This window comes from Microcebus murinus, chromosome 1 (genome assembly GCF_040939455.1).
Source record: "Microcebus murinus isolate Inina chromosome 1, M.murinus_Inina_mat1.0, whole genome shotgun sequence".
Lineage (NCBI taxonomy): Eukaryota > Metazoa > Chordata > Mammalia > Primates > Cheirogaleidae > Microcebus > Microcebus murinus.
Genome location: NC_134104.1, coordinates 114,686,806 through 114,702,320, shown reverse-complemented (window position 1 = coordinate 114,702,320; position 15,515 = coordinate 114,686,806). Strand labels below are relative to the sequence as shown.

The window sequence follows — 15,515 nt, the reverse complement described above, 5'->3', positions numbered from 1 at the left end:
ACTTGTAACCATGCAATGTAAATCAACCTTTCTGAAAATAATACCAACTTAAAATTTAACAAATCTCTATTAGTTGGAAAATGAAAAAAAAACACCTCAGTTTCTTCAATTTCATAAGTAAGCTACAAAAAATCCACTGAACATATTCCTTACCATCAGTTCAGGTGATGTGATATCTCTCGGGCCCTGATATGGATCATCACTAGATGCAAATGACGCAAGTATTGACAAACCGTTGAAAACCTGTTGATAGTGTTCTCCAATACGTAGCAATAATTCATTATGCAATCCTTGGAAATCCTGTCTCAACAGGCTTCCCAGTTCGATTTCTGTTTCATTCTAACTCAGAGACATATTAAAAAAAAGTTAAAAAAAGTTTTTTTCCTTTATGCTAACATCCTAGAAATAAGTATATTTTAATAAGAAATAAGTATATTTTAACATGCTATTAGTAAATCAGGAGCTCTAGTCTAGATGATAGGATTTACTAACAGTATTAAGAAAAGGCATTGGAAAAGTATTCAAATCTTATTCTCTCCTGATAGGTCTCCCATGAGTTTCAAGTAATGAAGTGATATGATTTTATTTTGAAATAAAATTTAAAAAAGAAAGTCCTAGTTTTCTCTAACATCTTACAATATCATCAACTCAATATTTATAGACACATAACCTCTGGGAGAAAATATAGTATAGTGGCTTAGAGCAGTCATTCTGGTCAGATTCCTTTAGTTATATTCTAGCTGTCACTTACTAGTTGTGTTGTGACTTGGACAAGTTACCTAATCTAGCCTCCCTCTGCCTAGATTCCTCATCTGCAAAATTAAAAATAATAGTATCTTTATCCCATTGGGTAACTGTGAGGATTAAGTGAAATGATCAATATAAATTATTTAGCACACTTTCTGACATGTAGTAAATACTTATTATCATTCTACCTTCACAATATACAGATTTACTATCTCAAAATGAATAAATAAATTCAATATTAAATAACTCATGTAGAAAGAGATCTGCTGTTGGTATATTATGAAACAAGAGAAATAAATTAACATCAGAGAAAGCAGTAAAATTATATGTATGTTTCCGGTAGGTTTTCCTGTTCCCGTGTAATCTCACATTCCTCAAAGAAAAGATATTGTTAATATGACACCAAAAAAGAAGCACAAGCTATAATTTTAAATTTAAAAACTAGCAAGAAACTGGGCCAAACTGTAATCAGAGCACCAAGTAACTAAACACAGATGTTATACCACAGTTGGAGGCGGTTGCCTTTTCCTACAGATAAAATAACCTATATATCTTCAGTCAACTTATAGCTCCAATCAAATGAAAAACACTAATTAAATCAGCTGAGAACCTCATCCATGAAAGGATGACTACCATATCCCATTATGGTGAAATAATCAAAGAAAATAACAAAAGAGAATTCTATTTAATATGCTACCAGGGCAAAGATTATTTGACATAACATTTAAACTTATATTCTTTAGGACAGGCTATAAATTATTCACCCTATAAGAATGTTACAATAGCTTTACTATGAATATAAAACTAATTTATGCAAAAGAGTGAAACATATACAAATATTCAATTACCTTCAGATAATGAAGGGCACGTTCTAATTCATCTTTAGAACAGGAACAGACCAAATGGGAAAAAATATATTTGAAGTTATTTATTAAAATCTCTCTACGATTGACATTTAATTGTTTTCCTAAAGTTCGAATGAGAGCAGAGGCTGCAGGGCTTGCTTTGGCAGCCAGATCAGGTAGTAGAACTTGTAATGTTCTCTGAAAAAGAATGCCACAATTACCAAAAAGTTCATTTGTCTGGGTGATAAAATACCACATAAACTATGTGCAAAAATATTTTTAAATGTCATACAAATTTGGAGTCCACATGACTTATATTCAAACTCATATTTACCATTTATTCCCCAACAGATATTTACTGAATATCTACTATGATTCAGGCACTGCAGACATAGCAGGGAACAAAACAGGCAAGATGCCTGGTGGCACAGTGTTTATACTGTTAAAAGGTGTTGAAACAGACAGTAAGTAAGCAAATATAAAAATAAAGAAGATAATTTTTCAGGAGTGTTAAAGTATATTCATGCTGTAAGGTAGAAGTCCCAGATCTGATATATTTGAATTTGTATCTAAAAAATAAGCAAGAGTAACCATAAATGCAATTTAAAAAAATTTTTTTAATTAAAGAGTTGATACTGCAATGTTTAAAAAAACCCTTTAACACATCTACCACTCCAATACTGCAGTAAATCTATTTTCATTTTAGTCCACTTCCTTTAAGATGTTGTTCATAAGATATATACAAAATGCAAAGATAAAATAATTTCATTTCTTCATTCTACATGTATCTAATGAATATTTACCGTGTCAGTCACTATCCTAAGCACTGCAGGTGTGATAGTGAACACCAAGACTCTGCCCTCAGAGATGCTTATACCTTACTTACAGTATGCCTTTCAACTTAATATTAATGCTATAAGACTGCTGTATAAAATAATAAGGTAGTTTCTACAAAGTTGTCATAATTATTATGCTAAAAGGTTACATAGGTTACATAATATCCTATGATGTACTTTGCAGTATAGAGTGGTTTAGGAAGCCTTTGAAAAGTCATTTAGCTTTGCCTTAGGGTTTCATTTTTGTTTTGTTTTGCCACTTACATAATGTTGAAATAAACATCTGTACTTTATGGTTCCCAGAGTAGAATTACTGAGTGAAAAGGTATGAATATTTTTGTGGTCCTTCCCACATACTGTCATATTTCCTTCCAGTATTGACCAATTTATAAGCAATTAAAATTTGTTAAAAGATAGTAATACTGTAGGTAAAAATGCTGTATGAATTGCCATTATATTTTATAAATTAGGAGTACTGATAAACTTTGCCTTTGGAAAAGGTAGGAAGATAATCTACTCCATTATCTTTTAAATCTCAGCCCCAAAGACTTTTCAAAGGCTTCCTAAACCATTCCATACTATTAAGTAAGTCATTCGAATTCACAACAGATCATCTTCTATACCACTGGGGTTTTGTACTTCATTACTCCACCTCCTTAGGGGTAGAAATGATCATATTAGACTTGAATTATCAATGGAACCAATCACAGCACTAAAGACATAAGGGCTCAAATAGTTCACTGAACTGATTAGCATTATTCAGTTAGCATTAACTTTTCAGAACAGCTAACTATACAGAATAATGATGGAAATCAGCATGAACTTAAGTTTTACAGTGTAAGAATAATCTCATATCAAAGTCAAAATCTAGAATGGAATGAACAAAATATTGAATTGCAAACCTCAATTAAGTGAACCATATATTGCAACTTACGGTAAGAAAACGATTAAGATCAGGAAAGTCAAAAACGTTGGCAATTTCAGACAAGGTATTTAAAGCCATTTCTCTCTGGTGTGCTACATCTTGTTTTCTCATCTCAGCATTCTGGCATGGAGTACTAGGAAGAGCTGTCATCTGACTAGAGTGGAGGGATTCTACCAAAAACTAGAGCAAAAATAATTTTATTCTTAGTTTTCACACACAGAAGAAATATTAACTAATACTTTTAAGGTAACATAAAGGACAGTATCAAACAATGATCTACATTACCTGAATTGGCTCATTTAATTTTTATAACAACATTAATGAGGTAGATTACATCATAATCTCTCTTTTACAGATGAAGTAATTAGGCTTAGTTATGAAACTGGAATATCATAGTAAGGATTTAACCACAAATACAGAGTAAAGCCAGTATTTTACCACAGCCTACTGCATAGCCAAGGAAAATATCACAAGTGCAGACAACCTACAGAATGGGAGAAAATATTCACATGCTATATATCCAATAAAGGGCTGATAACTAAAATCTATATAGAACTCAGGAAAATCAGCAAGAAAAAAATCAAACAACCACATTAAAAAGTGGGCAAAGGACATGAACAGAAACTTTTCAAAAGAAGACAGAATGATGGCTCACAAACATATGAAAAAATGCTCGGCCGGGCGCGTGGCTCAAGCCTGTAATCCTAGCACTCTGGGAGGCCGAGGTGGGCGGATTGCTCGAGGTCAGGAGTTCGAAACCAGCCTGAGCAAGAGCGAGACCCCGTCTCTACTATAAATAGAAAGAAATTAATTGGCCAACTAATATATATATATATAAATTAGCCGGGCATGGTGGCACATGCCTGTAGTCCCAGCTACTCGGGAGGCTGAGGCAGAAGGATTACTTGAGCCCAGGAGTTTGAGGTTGCTGTGAGCTAGGCTGACGCCACGGCACTCACTATAGCCTGGGCAACAAGCGAGACTCTGTCTCAAAAAAAAAAAAAAAATGCTCAACATCTCTAATCAGCAGGGAAATGCAAATCAAAACCACAACAAGATATCACTTAACTCCAGTGAGAATGGTCTTTATCAAAAGGTCCCAAAACAACAAATGTCAATGTGGATGAGGAGAGCTAGGAACACTCATACATTGCTAGTCGGACTATAAATTAGTACAACCTCTGTGGAAAGTAATATAGAGATACCTCAAAGAGCAACAAATAGAACTACCATTTGATCCAGCAATCCTATTACTGGGCATCTACTCAAAGGAAAAAAAGACATTCTATAATAAAGACATCTGCACTAGAATGTTTACAGCAGCATAATTTACAATTGCAAAGATGTAGAAACAACCCAAGTGCCTACCAATGCATGAGTGGATTAATAAAATGTGGTATATGTATACCATGGAGTTCTACTCAGCCACAACAAACAATGGTGATCTAGCACCTCTTTTATTATCCAGGATGGAGCTAAAGCCCATTCTACTAAGTGAAGTATCACAAGAATGGAAAAACAAGCAGCACATGTACTCACCATCAAATTGGTGCACATATAGTAAAAACATTCATCAGTTGTCAGGCAGGTGGGAGGGGGGAGGAGGGAATGGGTATATTCACACCTAATTGGTATGATGTGCACTGTCTGGGGGATAGACACACTTTAAGCTCTGACTTGGGTGGGGCAAAGGCAATATATGTAACCTAAATATTTGTACCACCATAATATGCTGAAATAAAAAATAAAATAATAAAAAAACAAACACAGCCTCACTTTTCAGCAATTGAATATATAATATTTAAACAAAGTGTCATACAGATAATATAAAGGCATAAAAGTTTTATCACTAATAAGGCTAAGAAAGAAAGACATCTCCCTAAAAATTAATAACAGAATATAATAATCAAATACATTATTTTGAAATGGTTTCTCCTCTCTCCCATTTATAATCTTTGTCTTCAGACCAATATTTTAAAGTACAAAACTGGCAAAACTCCAGTTCTCTTAAATAAATACATCATTTAAAAAAATTATCTTTTGGCTGGGCACAGTGGCTTATGCCTATAATCTTAGCATTCTGGGAGGCTGAGGTGGGTGCATCATTTGAGCTCAGGAGTTGGAGACCAGCCTGAGCAAGAGCGAGACCCTATCTCTACCAAAAATAGAAAGAAGTTAATTGGACAACTAAAAATATATACAAAAAATTAGCCAGGCATGGTGGCGCATGCCTGTAGTCCCAGCTACTTGGGAGGCTGATGCAGAAGGATTGCTTGAGCCCAGGAGTTTGAGGTTGCTATGAGGTAGGCTGATGCCATGGCACTCTAGCCCGGGCAACAAAGTGAAACTCTGTCTCAAAAAAAAAAAATCTTTTAAAGCAAGCAAAATAAAACATGTATAAATGTTCTTTTTTTTTTTTTAAACTATTGTGAAGTACTACTATTGTCTATAGTCAAAACAAATGCTGACTCTTACCTGACAGATAGGTTTTTTATATTGGCTGAAGAAGTTTTGCAATTTAACACTTTTAGCTGCAACCAGAGCTCTAATTTCTGTGTATGCTGCTCCAGAGACAGATGCTGACTTGGATAACAAACAGTGCAATAAGTGCAAGAGTGCAAAAGGTACCAAATCTCCTTTTGCTGCCCTGAAATTAAAACACACACACACACACGTATAATCAATGTCTTAGAAACAAATGAAAATCCATAAATAAATGCATGTAGAATCACATTTGTTTCTATATTATCATATATATCATATCACCATTTCTAACACCAGGCAAATAAAAATGGAGAATAGCCAAAATAAATAAGGAAGAATACAAAAGCTACCCCAAGTATACCTTCCGATATCCCCTGTTGTAAGAATCAACGTATCCTTCAACTCAGTATTTCTTGATATTTGGGCATGTGTATATGCTTCCTTCATTCTTAAGACAAAAAGCTAGAACAATAAAATTAACTGGTTAAGAAATTTTTAGAGCGAGGTTTATGAAAATCTAAATGTTAAAAATAAAAATTATCAACCTCTTTTATAAATCCATCTTCAGCATCCAAGGATTCTAATATATGCTTGATATTTCCACTAAAAGCCACTCTAACGTCCTTGTCTGGATCTTCCATTAAATTCAATAAAGTTCCAAGAACTGCTTTTACATCTGTTTCATCTTCTCTAAAATCAAGATGCTTACAAAGATGAGGTAGATTATCTATGAAAGCTAAAAGAGTATCTAATTTAACACATTAAACACCAAAGTTATACTGTAAAAATACTGTTAATAAAAATATGCCATAAAGAATCCTAAGTTGCCTTAAATTGTCAATATTTAAGTATGGATAATATACAAAATTTTAGGGAATAAAAATGGATAGTTATAAATTTAAATTTACTTTGTGCTTAATAAGTCATAAATGATATAAATCTAATAAATTCCAGAAATTTTTAAGTTATAAAATAACTGGTCTCTTTTAGATTCTGTAGACCATTATGTTACCAAGACAGACCTAAAAACACATTTCACTAACCCAAAGAACCTTGAACTAATATTTTAGCCTTATTATTAACCTTATATGATTTAGGGAGGCCTAGAAACCATTTCTCATTTAATGCTTTGAAAACTTGAGAGCAAGTTTCAACTTACTACCTAACAAATGGATTTTCCAAGTATTTGTGTAAATCTCATGCTCCCAAGAGACTCATACTCCATTACCACTGGAAAGTGGTCAAGAAGATACAATGTGCAATCCTCACTTGGGCAAGGTAATCTAATTATTTGAAGTTCTGAAGGTCCAAGGTGGGAAAAGGGGATGCATTAAGAAGGTCTCTGGTATCAATGAAGAAGATACAGAATACTGAACTTAACAATTTTGAACCAGCCATCAAGGTATGCCCTATTAGGCTACCAAATCACAAGAGTATTTTAAAAATCCCAAAATCACTTCTCTTACTGGTTTCTGTGATGCAATCTAATACCATTCAACCCATTTATATGTAATCATTATTAAGCATTGAATCTATCAAGCACGTAACTTGCTATAATTTTTTAAGGCTTCAGGGTAATTCTATCACTGATTTGAAAAGTAGAACTTAAATAGGTTTTCAAATATTAAATTAAGCATAATCACTTACCAAGTTTTACTGGACTAGGTGTTTTTTTTTTCAGTAGGAAAAGGAATGGCTTGCAAATAGAAGCTTTTAATCGAGAAGATGAACACTCATGTTGAGAAGTGGCTTTTAAATTCTTACAGAAGAGGTCCACACGTCCAAGAACAAAGAAAGGTTCCATTAAAGAACTTGTCAAATAAAACATGCCATGAAGACTACAGACAAGTTGACCAAGTATAGAGGCAAATTCTTTCTTGACAATGTCAGAATCATCTTTGACTTTATCTCTGGGAGGAAAAAAAAATAAAAATACTAAACCTTTTTGCTTAATTTTGTGGTCTAAATAGTCTTGCTTAATTTGGGACAAAAGTACTGGTAAAACAAAATCTAAAATAAAAAAATTTTAAATTCTAAAACTAAAAGCAACATTTGTTCTATATATTGAGCAATAAACATAATTTTACATATATAGCCGGAGAATTACAATCTTTCAAAGTTATATATTCAAATTAAAAATCTTAATACATACATCAGGATCTTGGGAACTCTGTTACAAGAATTCTGCTGCTGCAATAAGATAAAAAATCCATTAACACAACTAGCCCGGATTACTTCATGAGAGCTCTGTAGGGCCCAGTTGTACACTGCTGTTCTCCATTCAAGGAATATTCTTCTTGGAAGCAGAGTTAGAAGAAATACACATTGTGACTGTGCCTGTGGTGCTGAAAAAATTAAGTCTATTAAACAACATTTTTAATAGTGTTAACTTTATATACATACATATGTTATAAAGTCAAATCACATTTAAAATATATCTAATATCTAATTTAGTTAAAAGCTCCTTTTTCAGAAAATAAAACAAGTACACTGAAAAAGGTATATACACAACCTTACTAAATAATCAGGGAAATGCAAATTGAAAAATCACTCCCATCAGATAGCAAGAAAAATAAAATAAGAAGGTTAATTTCATGATATTTTTTTCTTTTTTCTAGATAGCAAAAATTTTAAAGTCTGCCAAGTGTCAGTGAGGATGTGGATTAATAGGAACTCTCATATTCTGCTAACAGGAGTGTAAGTTGGCACATCTTTGGAGAACAATACAGCAGAACAGAGTTGAGGGTACACAAAACCTATAACCCAACAATTCCACTCCTAGGTAGATACTTTAAAACAGTGATTCTCAGACTTTAATACGAATATGAATCAGCTATTAATATCTTGTTAAAATGTAGATTCTGATTCAGTAGGTCTGAGTGGAGTATGAGATTCTCCATTTCTAACAAATTCCTAAATGTTGGCAATGCTACAGACCATACTTTTCAAACAGCAATGCCTTGGAATGACTAAAGTGTCATTTACAAAAATGTTCGGTGAAATTTTGTTTATCATTGTGAAAAAATTGGAAACAACTTGATTGTCTACCAATAGGAGACCTGATAAATAGTGTCTATCTATATATATTTGGCTACTATTCAGAAGTTTCAATAACATACTAGAGCTACACATATCACCATAGGTAAGTCTCATGAAGATAATGTTGACTAACAAAATGCAAGTTGCAAAAGGCAAATCAATTCTATATATTAGTTAGGGATAAATACATATATAGTAAGAGTAATACATCATTCATCAGAATAATCAACACCAAATTCAGAACAGTAGTTATCTCTGGGGAAAGAATGAGAGAAGTTAAATTAAAGAACAACAATTAAAGGGTTTCCATTACATCTCTAACATTTTTATTTTTTAAACTGGGAAGTTGGTATGAGTGTCTGGTGCATTATTGTCCATTCTTTTTCTATATTTCTCAAATATTTCACAATTTTATTAAATGAAAGTAAAGATATATAAGGATATACTTCAAACTTTTTACAGTAAGAAAGGAAATACAATATATGAATGCAGGACTTCATTTGTTACTTTTTACTTATACAACTCCTTTTTTGAATTATTAAAAATGTACTCCTATTTTAATTATTGAAAAAATATAAATGATACATGTTAGAAGTCCTATGTAGAGATGAATTAAGACAAAATAAAACAAACCATACACATAGATATAATTCTGTGACCACTTACAGTAGCTATCTGAAATCCTCTGGCTCAATGTTAGAAGATTAGTGGCAAATGTCGTCAACTTTAAACAGTCATCATCAGAATGGGAATAAATCCATGGAATTGAGAGCATTCCACATAAATCTTCCAGAATATAATCTTCAAATGAACTTTTTACTACAAAAACATACAATATGTCTTTAATTATATTTTTTCCTTAATCATATCTAACTCAGAGTCTTTTTTAAACTAAAAACATAGATATTTGAAACAACAAGTGGGATTACAATGAACATTCTACAAACAGGGATTCTTTTTTTTGTTTTGTTTTGTTTTTGAGACCATCTCACTCTGTTGCCCTGGGTAGAGTCCAGTAGCATCATCTCAGCTTACTGCAACCTCAAACTCCTGGGCTTAAGCAATCCTCCTGCCTCAGCCTGTCAGAGTGCTAGGATTATAGGCCTGAGCCACCACGCCCAGCCTAAACAGGGATTTTTTACACAGAGATCCAAGAATGATGGTTTGAGGTCTATGTACCCAAAGAAATTAAATGTGACTTTATAAAAATATGAACCTATGTATTTTTTAAAGGATCTCCAAATTTCTTCAAATTTCCAAATCAAAAAACTTAGAAGTCTTAATTTCTATTGACCGAATAAATCAAAATATTACACAAGTAAATTAGGAACTCAGAAATTACTGACAACTTTAATAGAACTGAAATTAAAAAAAAGAAAAAACTAGATATTCCAAACACTTGTGCATTTAGGTTTCAGGCAAAAAAGAAAGCCGATTTTTATACTGATTATCTTTAAAGGTTACTCTGATCTATTGCTTATTTGTACTCACCTTGCATGTAAATCAAAGCATCATAAATTTTCACCACATTATCAATGACTGCCTCCAGGTCAGGTTTCTGAACAGATTCTAACAAACTCCTGCAGCTCTTAAGCACTTTTGGGTAAAAATCCAATGACATCCAAGTTATCACTACTGTAGGTTTCTTCTTAGACTTGGGCAGACAGTCCTTGAAATTATGGCTGCAGTAAGTACATTTTTTAAAGACACTGGAATTAAGATGAATTTTGTTATAGTTAAATCTAATATTGTAGTAAAGCCAAAAATTGTGAATACCAAACTAATCTATAATCTTAAACCAATTTAAAGCAAATATGCAACTCAATTAATAAATCATTATTACTTTAAATTTAATCTCTTCATGTTGGCTTAAATCATTCTTAGGATTTGGGAATTAAAATTAATCTAGGATACCTGATGTGGCATCACCAGGCTTAAAAATGACTGAAGACATGCCTATATGATTACTAACTGGCTTAGTAAGCCCTTTCTTCAGACTATAGTAGGACAAGAGTAGACTTCAGCCTAATTGATCTATTCCTTCAATTTCTCTCAAATTCCAAATGTAATGGAATCCAAATTGACATAGTTTCTTTAAAATTGCCTTTATATTGGCTAGTCAAAAGAGTAAGAAAATACAAAATAAATGATCATGAAAAAATGAACAACAAATGCTGGTCTAAAATGTGGCAGTAAAAATAAGACTGAATCTTCAGAGAGAGTTCACATCTTGCTTGTCTCATCTGATAGAAATATTAATCTATATTAAGAATACTGAACCAAAAATCTACTTCTAACAAGTCCTAAATTCCTACTCTTGTTATCAAAGGAAGAAATTAAGTAGAATCAAAAGAACACTGGCTTTTGAGTTGTACATAAATGTGTTCTGGTACTTTTTAATCATGTATCCCCAGGAAAGGCTAAACTAGGCTTCAAACAAAAAAGAACTTTAACTTCTCTGAGCTTCAATTTCTAATTTATAAAATGGTCATAATAGCATTTACCTCACAAGATTGCTATAAATATCAAATAAGGTACATACAGTGTTTAGCACAATGCCTAGCATTTAGCAGGCATTGAACAGCAAATTAATTTCTTATCTACCACACTGATAAGTTTGTATTCTAAGGCTACATTAATCAAGGAAATAATGAATAAACAGTAAATCCAAGTTCATTATAAAAAACCCACCCAAGAAAACCAAGAAGTTGTTTTACCAGTCTACATTTTGATGAGAACAGTGAACAGTACACAGAGCAGTCAGTTGTAAGACAACAGCGATTCCTTCTAAAGTCTCAATAATAGGATTCTTTAGGCTACTGCATTCAAGGGAAATCTGAAGGGATTCAGCTTTCTGTTTCAGTGCACTCCATAATATGCTCTTTTTGCTCATATCCACATGTTTAATTCTATAATGAATTATAACCACAGTAGATATTCATATTCAATATAAATTTGGTTCAAACGTAAAACATATTTAAAACAAAACATACCATGTAATATCAACTACTAAAATTTATACTAAGACTTAAAACAACAATTAAAACAATGTTCATGGCTGACTGAAATATGGCAATTCTTTGGCTACATTAGAAATAACAGTTTAGTTGTTAATATTTTTAAAACTGCTGACAGATGTATAGTCTCAGATTTTTCATATATTAAAAAGTTAAATTAGGCATGTAAAAACATGAAAAGTAACTATATTTACCCATGAAATGTTCTATACTAAAATAGTCTACAAGAACTACTAAAATATTTTACATATTCCTTTGACTACATTTAGCAAGGTATTCTTTATGTATTTAAATCAAAGCACTTAACTGAAGTTGATTTTTAAAAATGAACAAAGTTTTATTAAATAACTAAATACAAATTGAATAAAGACCATCATACTCCTCAGTCTGTTTTGGTGCTCTTTTTGAAGAGTTTAGAGATGAGCTGAGTCGACGCCTTTTGGGTGATATACCATCACAATTACTGCTGAGGTTTTCCTGTTGAGTTTGGCATTCAATCTCCTCAATGATTTCCATACTTTCCATTTTCAAGGCTGCATAAAGTGGGCCCAACAAGTACTGAGAAAACAAAAATAATTTCAAAAAATATTTAAGTATATTTATATTATTCATAGTCAATAAGAATGCATTAGGTGTTAGTTATATGCTTTCTAATAAGGTAAACTATTTTCAGAGTCTCATAAAGCAAAAGAGACACTTAAATTAACCTATATTATTTCACAGTCTATATATTAATATCAACTATGGTTCTATAGTCGTAGGCTTATGACAAAACCTACTCTCTATAACCTGTATCAAAATGCTACAAAGAAAAATTCTGAAGGGAATTACCAACATTTTTCATATTACAAATCCGGTAAGACTTATAGATAAAATAAACTAAAATGTTTAATCAAGTTACTGCATCTCTGACTGTTTTATTATATTGCCTGTCCAAATAGGAAAAGGCCACAATTTGGTATGACTAATTACTCATAGGTTTTCTAACAGTGATTGATTATAACCTGTCAAACATAAAATCTATGTGAGTGATTAAAGTTTCTGCAATTAAGTTGATAACTGGCATGCTTTTAATTAATAATGCAAAAAACACATTTATACTTCACAAACTCTACTTTAAAACATTCTACTCCATAGTTAGTTCATTACCAAATTAGTGAACAAATCCTTCTGAAATCAAAAGAAAATCCATAATACGGAACCAGACTAGACTATGAAAATCATTTTTCTTGAATACATGTTATTATTAAAGATATTCTATTTTCTCATTATTACATCTTACATTTAAATTTACAAAATATGTAACAAGTAATCTTAAAAATGACTTACCTGTGCATCTACCTGAATTCCAAGCACATCCACAAGAGCTCTACAAATATTTCTCACATAGACCTTCCTGACTTGTAAAGCAGATTCATACCCAGCTGGCACAAATTTAAGGAAATACTGCAGTATATGACACAAAGCTGCTTTTAGCAAATCAGACTTAAGCCGCATAAGCACACCATCTTCAAACATGACACTGAGTTTTTCCAGCACCATATTTAAATAGACAGGTTCAATATTTCTATAAGCTTCTGCTTCAAAGGGGAAGAGTGTCTTTATTAGCTTTGATAATGGCTCTTCATATAGTTTCAATTGGTCAGTATCCATTTCTACAAGGTGTTTTAATAATTCCAGAAATGAGCTGAAAAAAGTGCTGGCTGGTTGTGCTGGTAAGCTTCCAAGCTCAAAAAGTTCAGTTAAAAGGCTAATTGCTAAGGATTTAATTTTTGGACTACCATATTCTAGCAGAACACAACCTATCTGCCAAAGTAGGAGTTCTTGCCTCCTAAAAAACACAATTGCAATAATACGAATAAGAACTGTTAATAAAGTTACTTCAATAAATTCTAAACTTTGCATGCTCATGAACTGCAAAGGAGCTGGTTGTAGATATCCCATGTGTTCATCTAATTGACTTAAAAATCGGCTAACAACCACTGGCCATTCCACATGTCCCAATGCATTTCTTCTGTGGAGGTAAATCAAATCTTCAAAAAGATGTAATAATTCCTTTGTGAGTACCCCAAAAATAGCAGGATTCTTGCTTTTAAAAAGAAATAGTAATGAGCAGATGACTTCACAAATTTTTTTGTGTAACATGTGACAGGATGGAGTAGCTGCAATCCGTAGAAGTCTCGTTATGATCCAATTACTGAATTCTTCAAAATAAACAAAAAAGGACATTAAAAATTAATCTGCTAAATGCTTGATGATTGATTTTTAAAGTATAAACTTCACGAACAAAATAGTGTTAAACACTCCCTTCACAATGGAAACATATACTAGTTTAGAATACAGGCTACCTCATTTTATTATGCTTCATAGATAACACATTTTTTTACAACTTAAAGGTTTGTGGCAACCCTGTGTTGACCAATTCGTTCAGTGCCATTTTTCCAATAGGATGTACTCACATTGTGTCTCTGTGTCACATTTTAGTAATTCTCACAATATTTCAAACTTTATTATTATTATTATATCTGTTGTGGTGATCTGTAATCAGTGATCTGTGTTGTGACTATTTTAATTGTTTGGGGGCACCATGAATCACACCCATACAAGATAGTGAACTTAACTGGTAAATGTCATTTGTGTTCTGACTGCTCCACTTACTGGTGGTTCCCCCATCCCTCTCCCTCTCCTTACGTCTCCCTATTCCAAGACACAACAATACTGAAATTAGGCCAATTCATAATCCTACAATCCTCTAAGTGTTCAAGTGAAAGTCACATGCCCCACTTTAAATCAAAAGCTAGAGATAATTAAGCTTAGTGAAAAAAGCATGCCAAAAGCTGATGCAGGCCGAAAGGTAGGCCTCTTCCACTAAATAGCTAGCCAAGTTGTGAATACAAAGAAAAATTATTATTATTATTATTTTTTTTGAGACAGAGTCTCGCTTTGTTGCCCAGGCTAGAGTGAGTGCCGTGGCATCAGCCTAGCTCACAGCAACCTCAAACTCCTGGGCTCAAGCAATCCTCCTGCCTCAGCCTCTCAAGTAGCTGGGACTACAGGCATGCGCCACCATGCATGGCTAATTTTTTTTTTATGCATATTAGGTGGCCAATTAATTTCTTTCTATTTATAGTAGAGACGGGGTCTCGCTCTTGCTCAGGTTGGTTTTGAACTCCTGAGCTCAAACGATCCGCCCACCTCAGCCTCCCAGAGAGCTAGGATTACAGGCGTGAGCTACCACGCCCGGCTTACAAAAAAAAATTCTTGAAGGAAATTAAAAATGTTACTCCAGTGAACACACCAATGATAAGAATATGAAATAGCCTTATTGCTGATATGGAGAATGTTTTAGTGGTCTGGATAGAAGATCAAATCAGCCACAACATTCCCTTAAGCCAAAGTCTAATCCAGAGCAAGGTCCTCAAGATGAAGGAAAGACCCTACAAAAGCAAAAAGATTATGACTTGCTGAAGGCTCAGATCATTGTTAGTATTTTTTAGTAATAAAATACTTTTAAAGTAAGGCATGTACATTTTTTAGACATAATGTTATTGCAGACTTAATAGACTACAGTATAATGTGAACATAACTTTTATATGCACTGGGAAACCAAAAAGTTCGTATG

General features: G+C 32.8%; 1 protein-coding gene across 3 annotated transcripts in view; it reads right to left on the bottom strand.

Moving 5' to 3' along the window:
- The window catches only part of ATR (ATR checkpoint kinase), a 103,255-nt gene that overhangs the window by 71,247 nt on the left and 16,493 nt on the right, over positions 1-15,515 (bottom strand). Inside the window, exons 4-16 of one of the 3 annotated variants that reach the window (XM_012762368.3) lie at positions 13,223-14,097; positions 12,273-12,451; positions 11,594-11,785; positions 10,368-10,585; positions 9,543-9,695; positions 7,990-8,182; positions 7,485-7,747; positions 6,383-6,573; positions 6,199-6,299; positions 5,829-6,000; positions 3,363-3,533; positions 1,596-1,790; positions 154-339 (exon numbers count right to left, since the gene is read on the bottom strand). In XM_012762368.3, the coding sequence (XP_012617822.2) occupies positions 154-339; positions 1,596-1,790; positions 3,363-3,533; positions 5,829-6,000; positions 6,199-6,299; positions 6,383-6,573; positions 7,485-7,747; positions 7,990-8,182; positions 9,543-9,695; positions 10,368-10,585; positions 11,594-11,785; positions 12,273-12,451; positions 13,223-14,097 (3,089 nt within the window). Of the gene's footprint in view, positions 1-153; positions 340-1,595; positions 1,791-3,362; positions 3,534-5,828; positions 6,001-6,198; positions 6,300-6,382; positions 6,574-7,484; positions 7,748-7,989; positions 8,183-9,542; positions 9,696-10,367; positions 10,586-11,593; positions 11,786-12,264; positions 12,452-13,222; positions 14,098-15,515 lie in introns of those variants that run through there. The other 2 variants (XM_012762370.2, XM_076004934.1) reach the window with 2 other exon arrangements.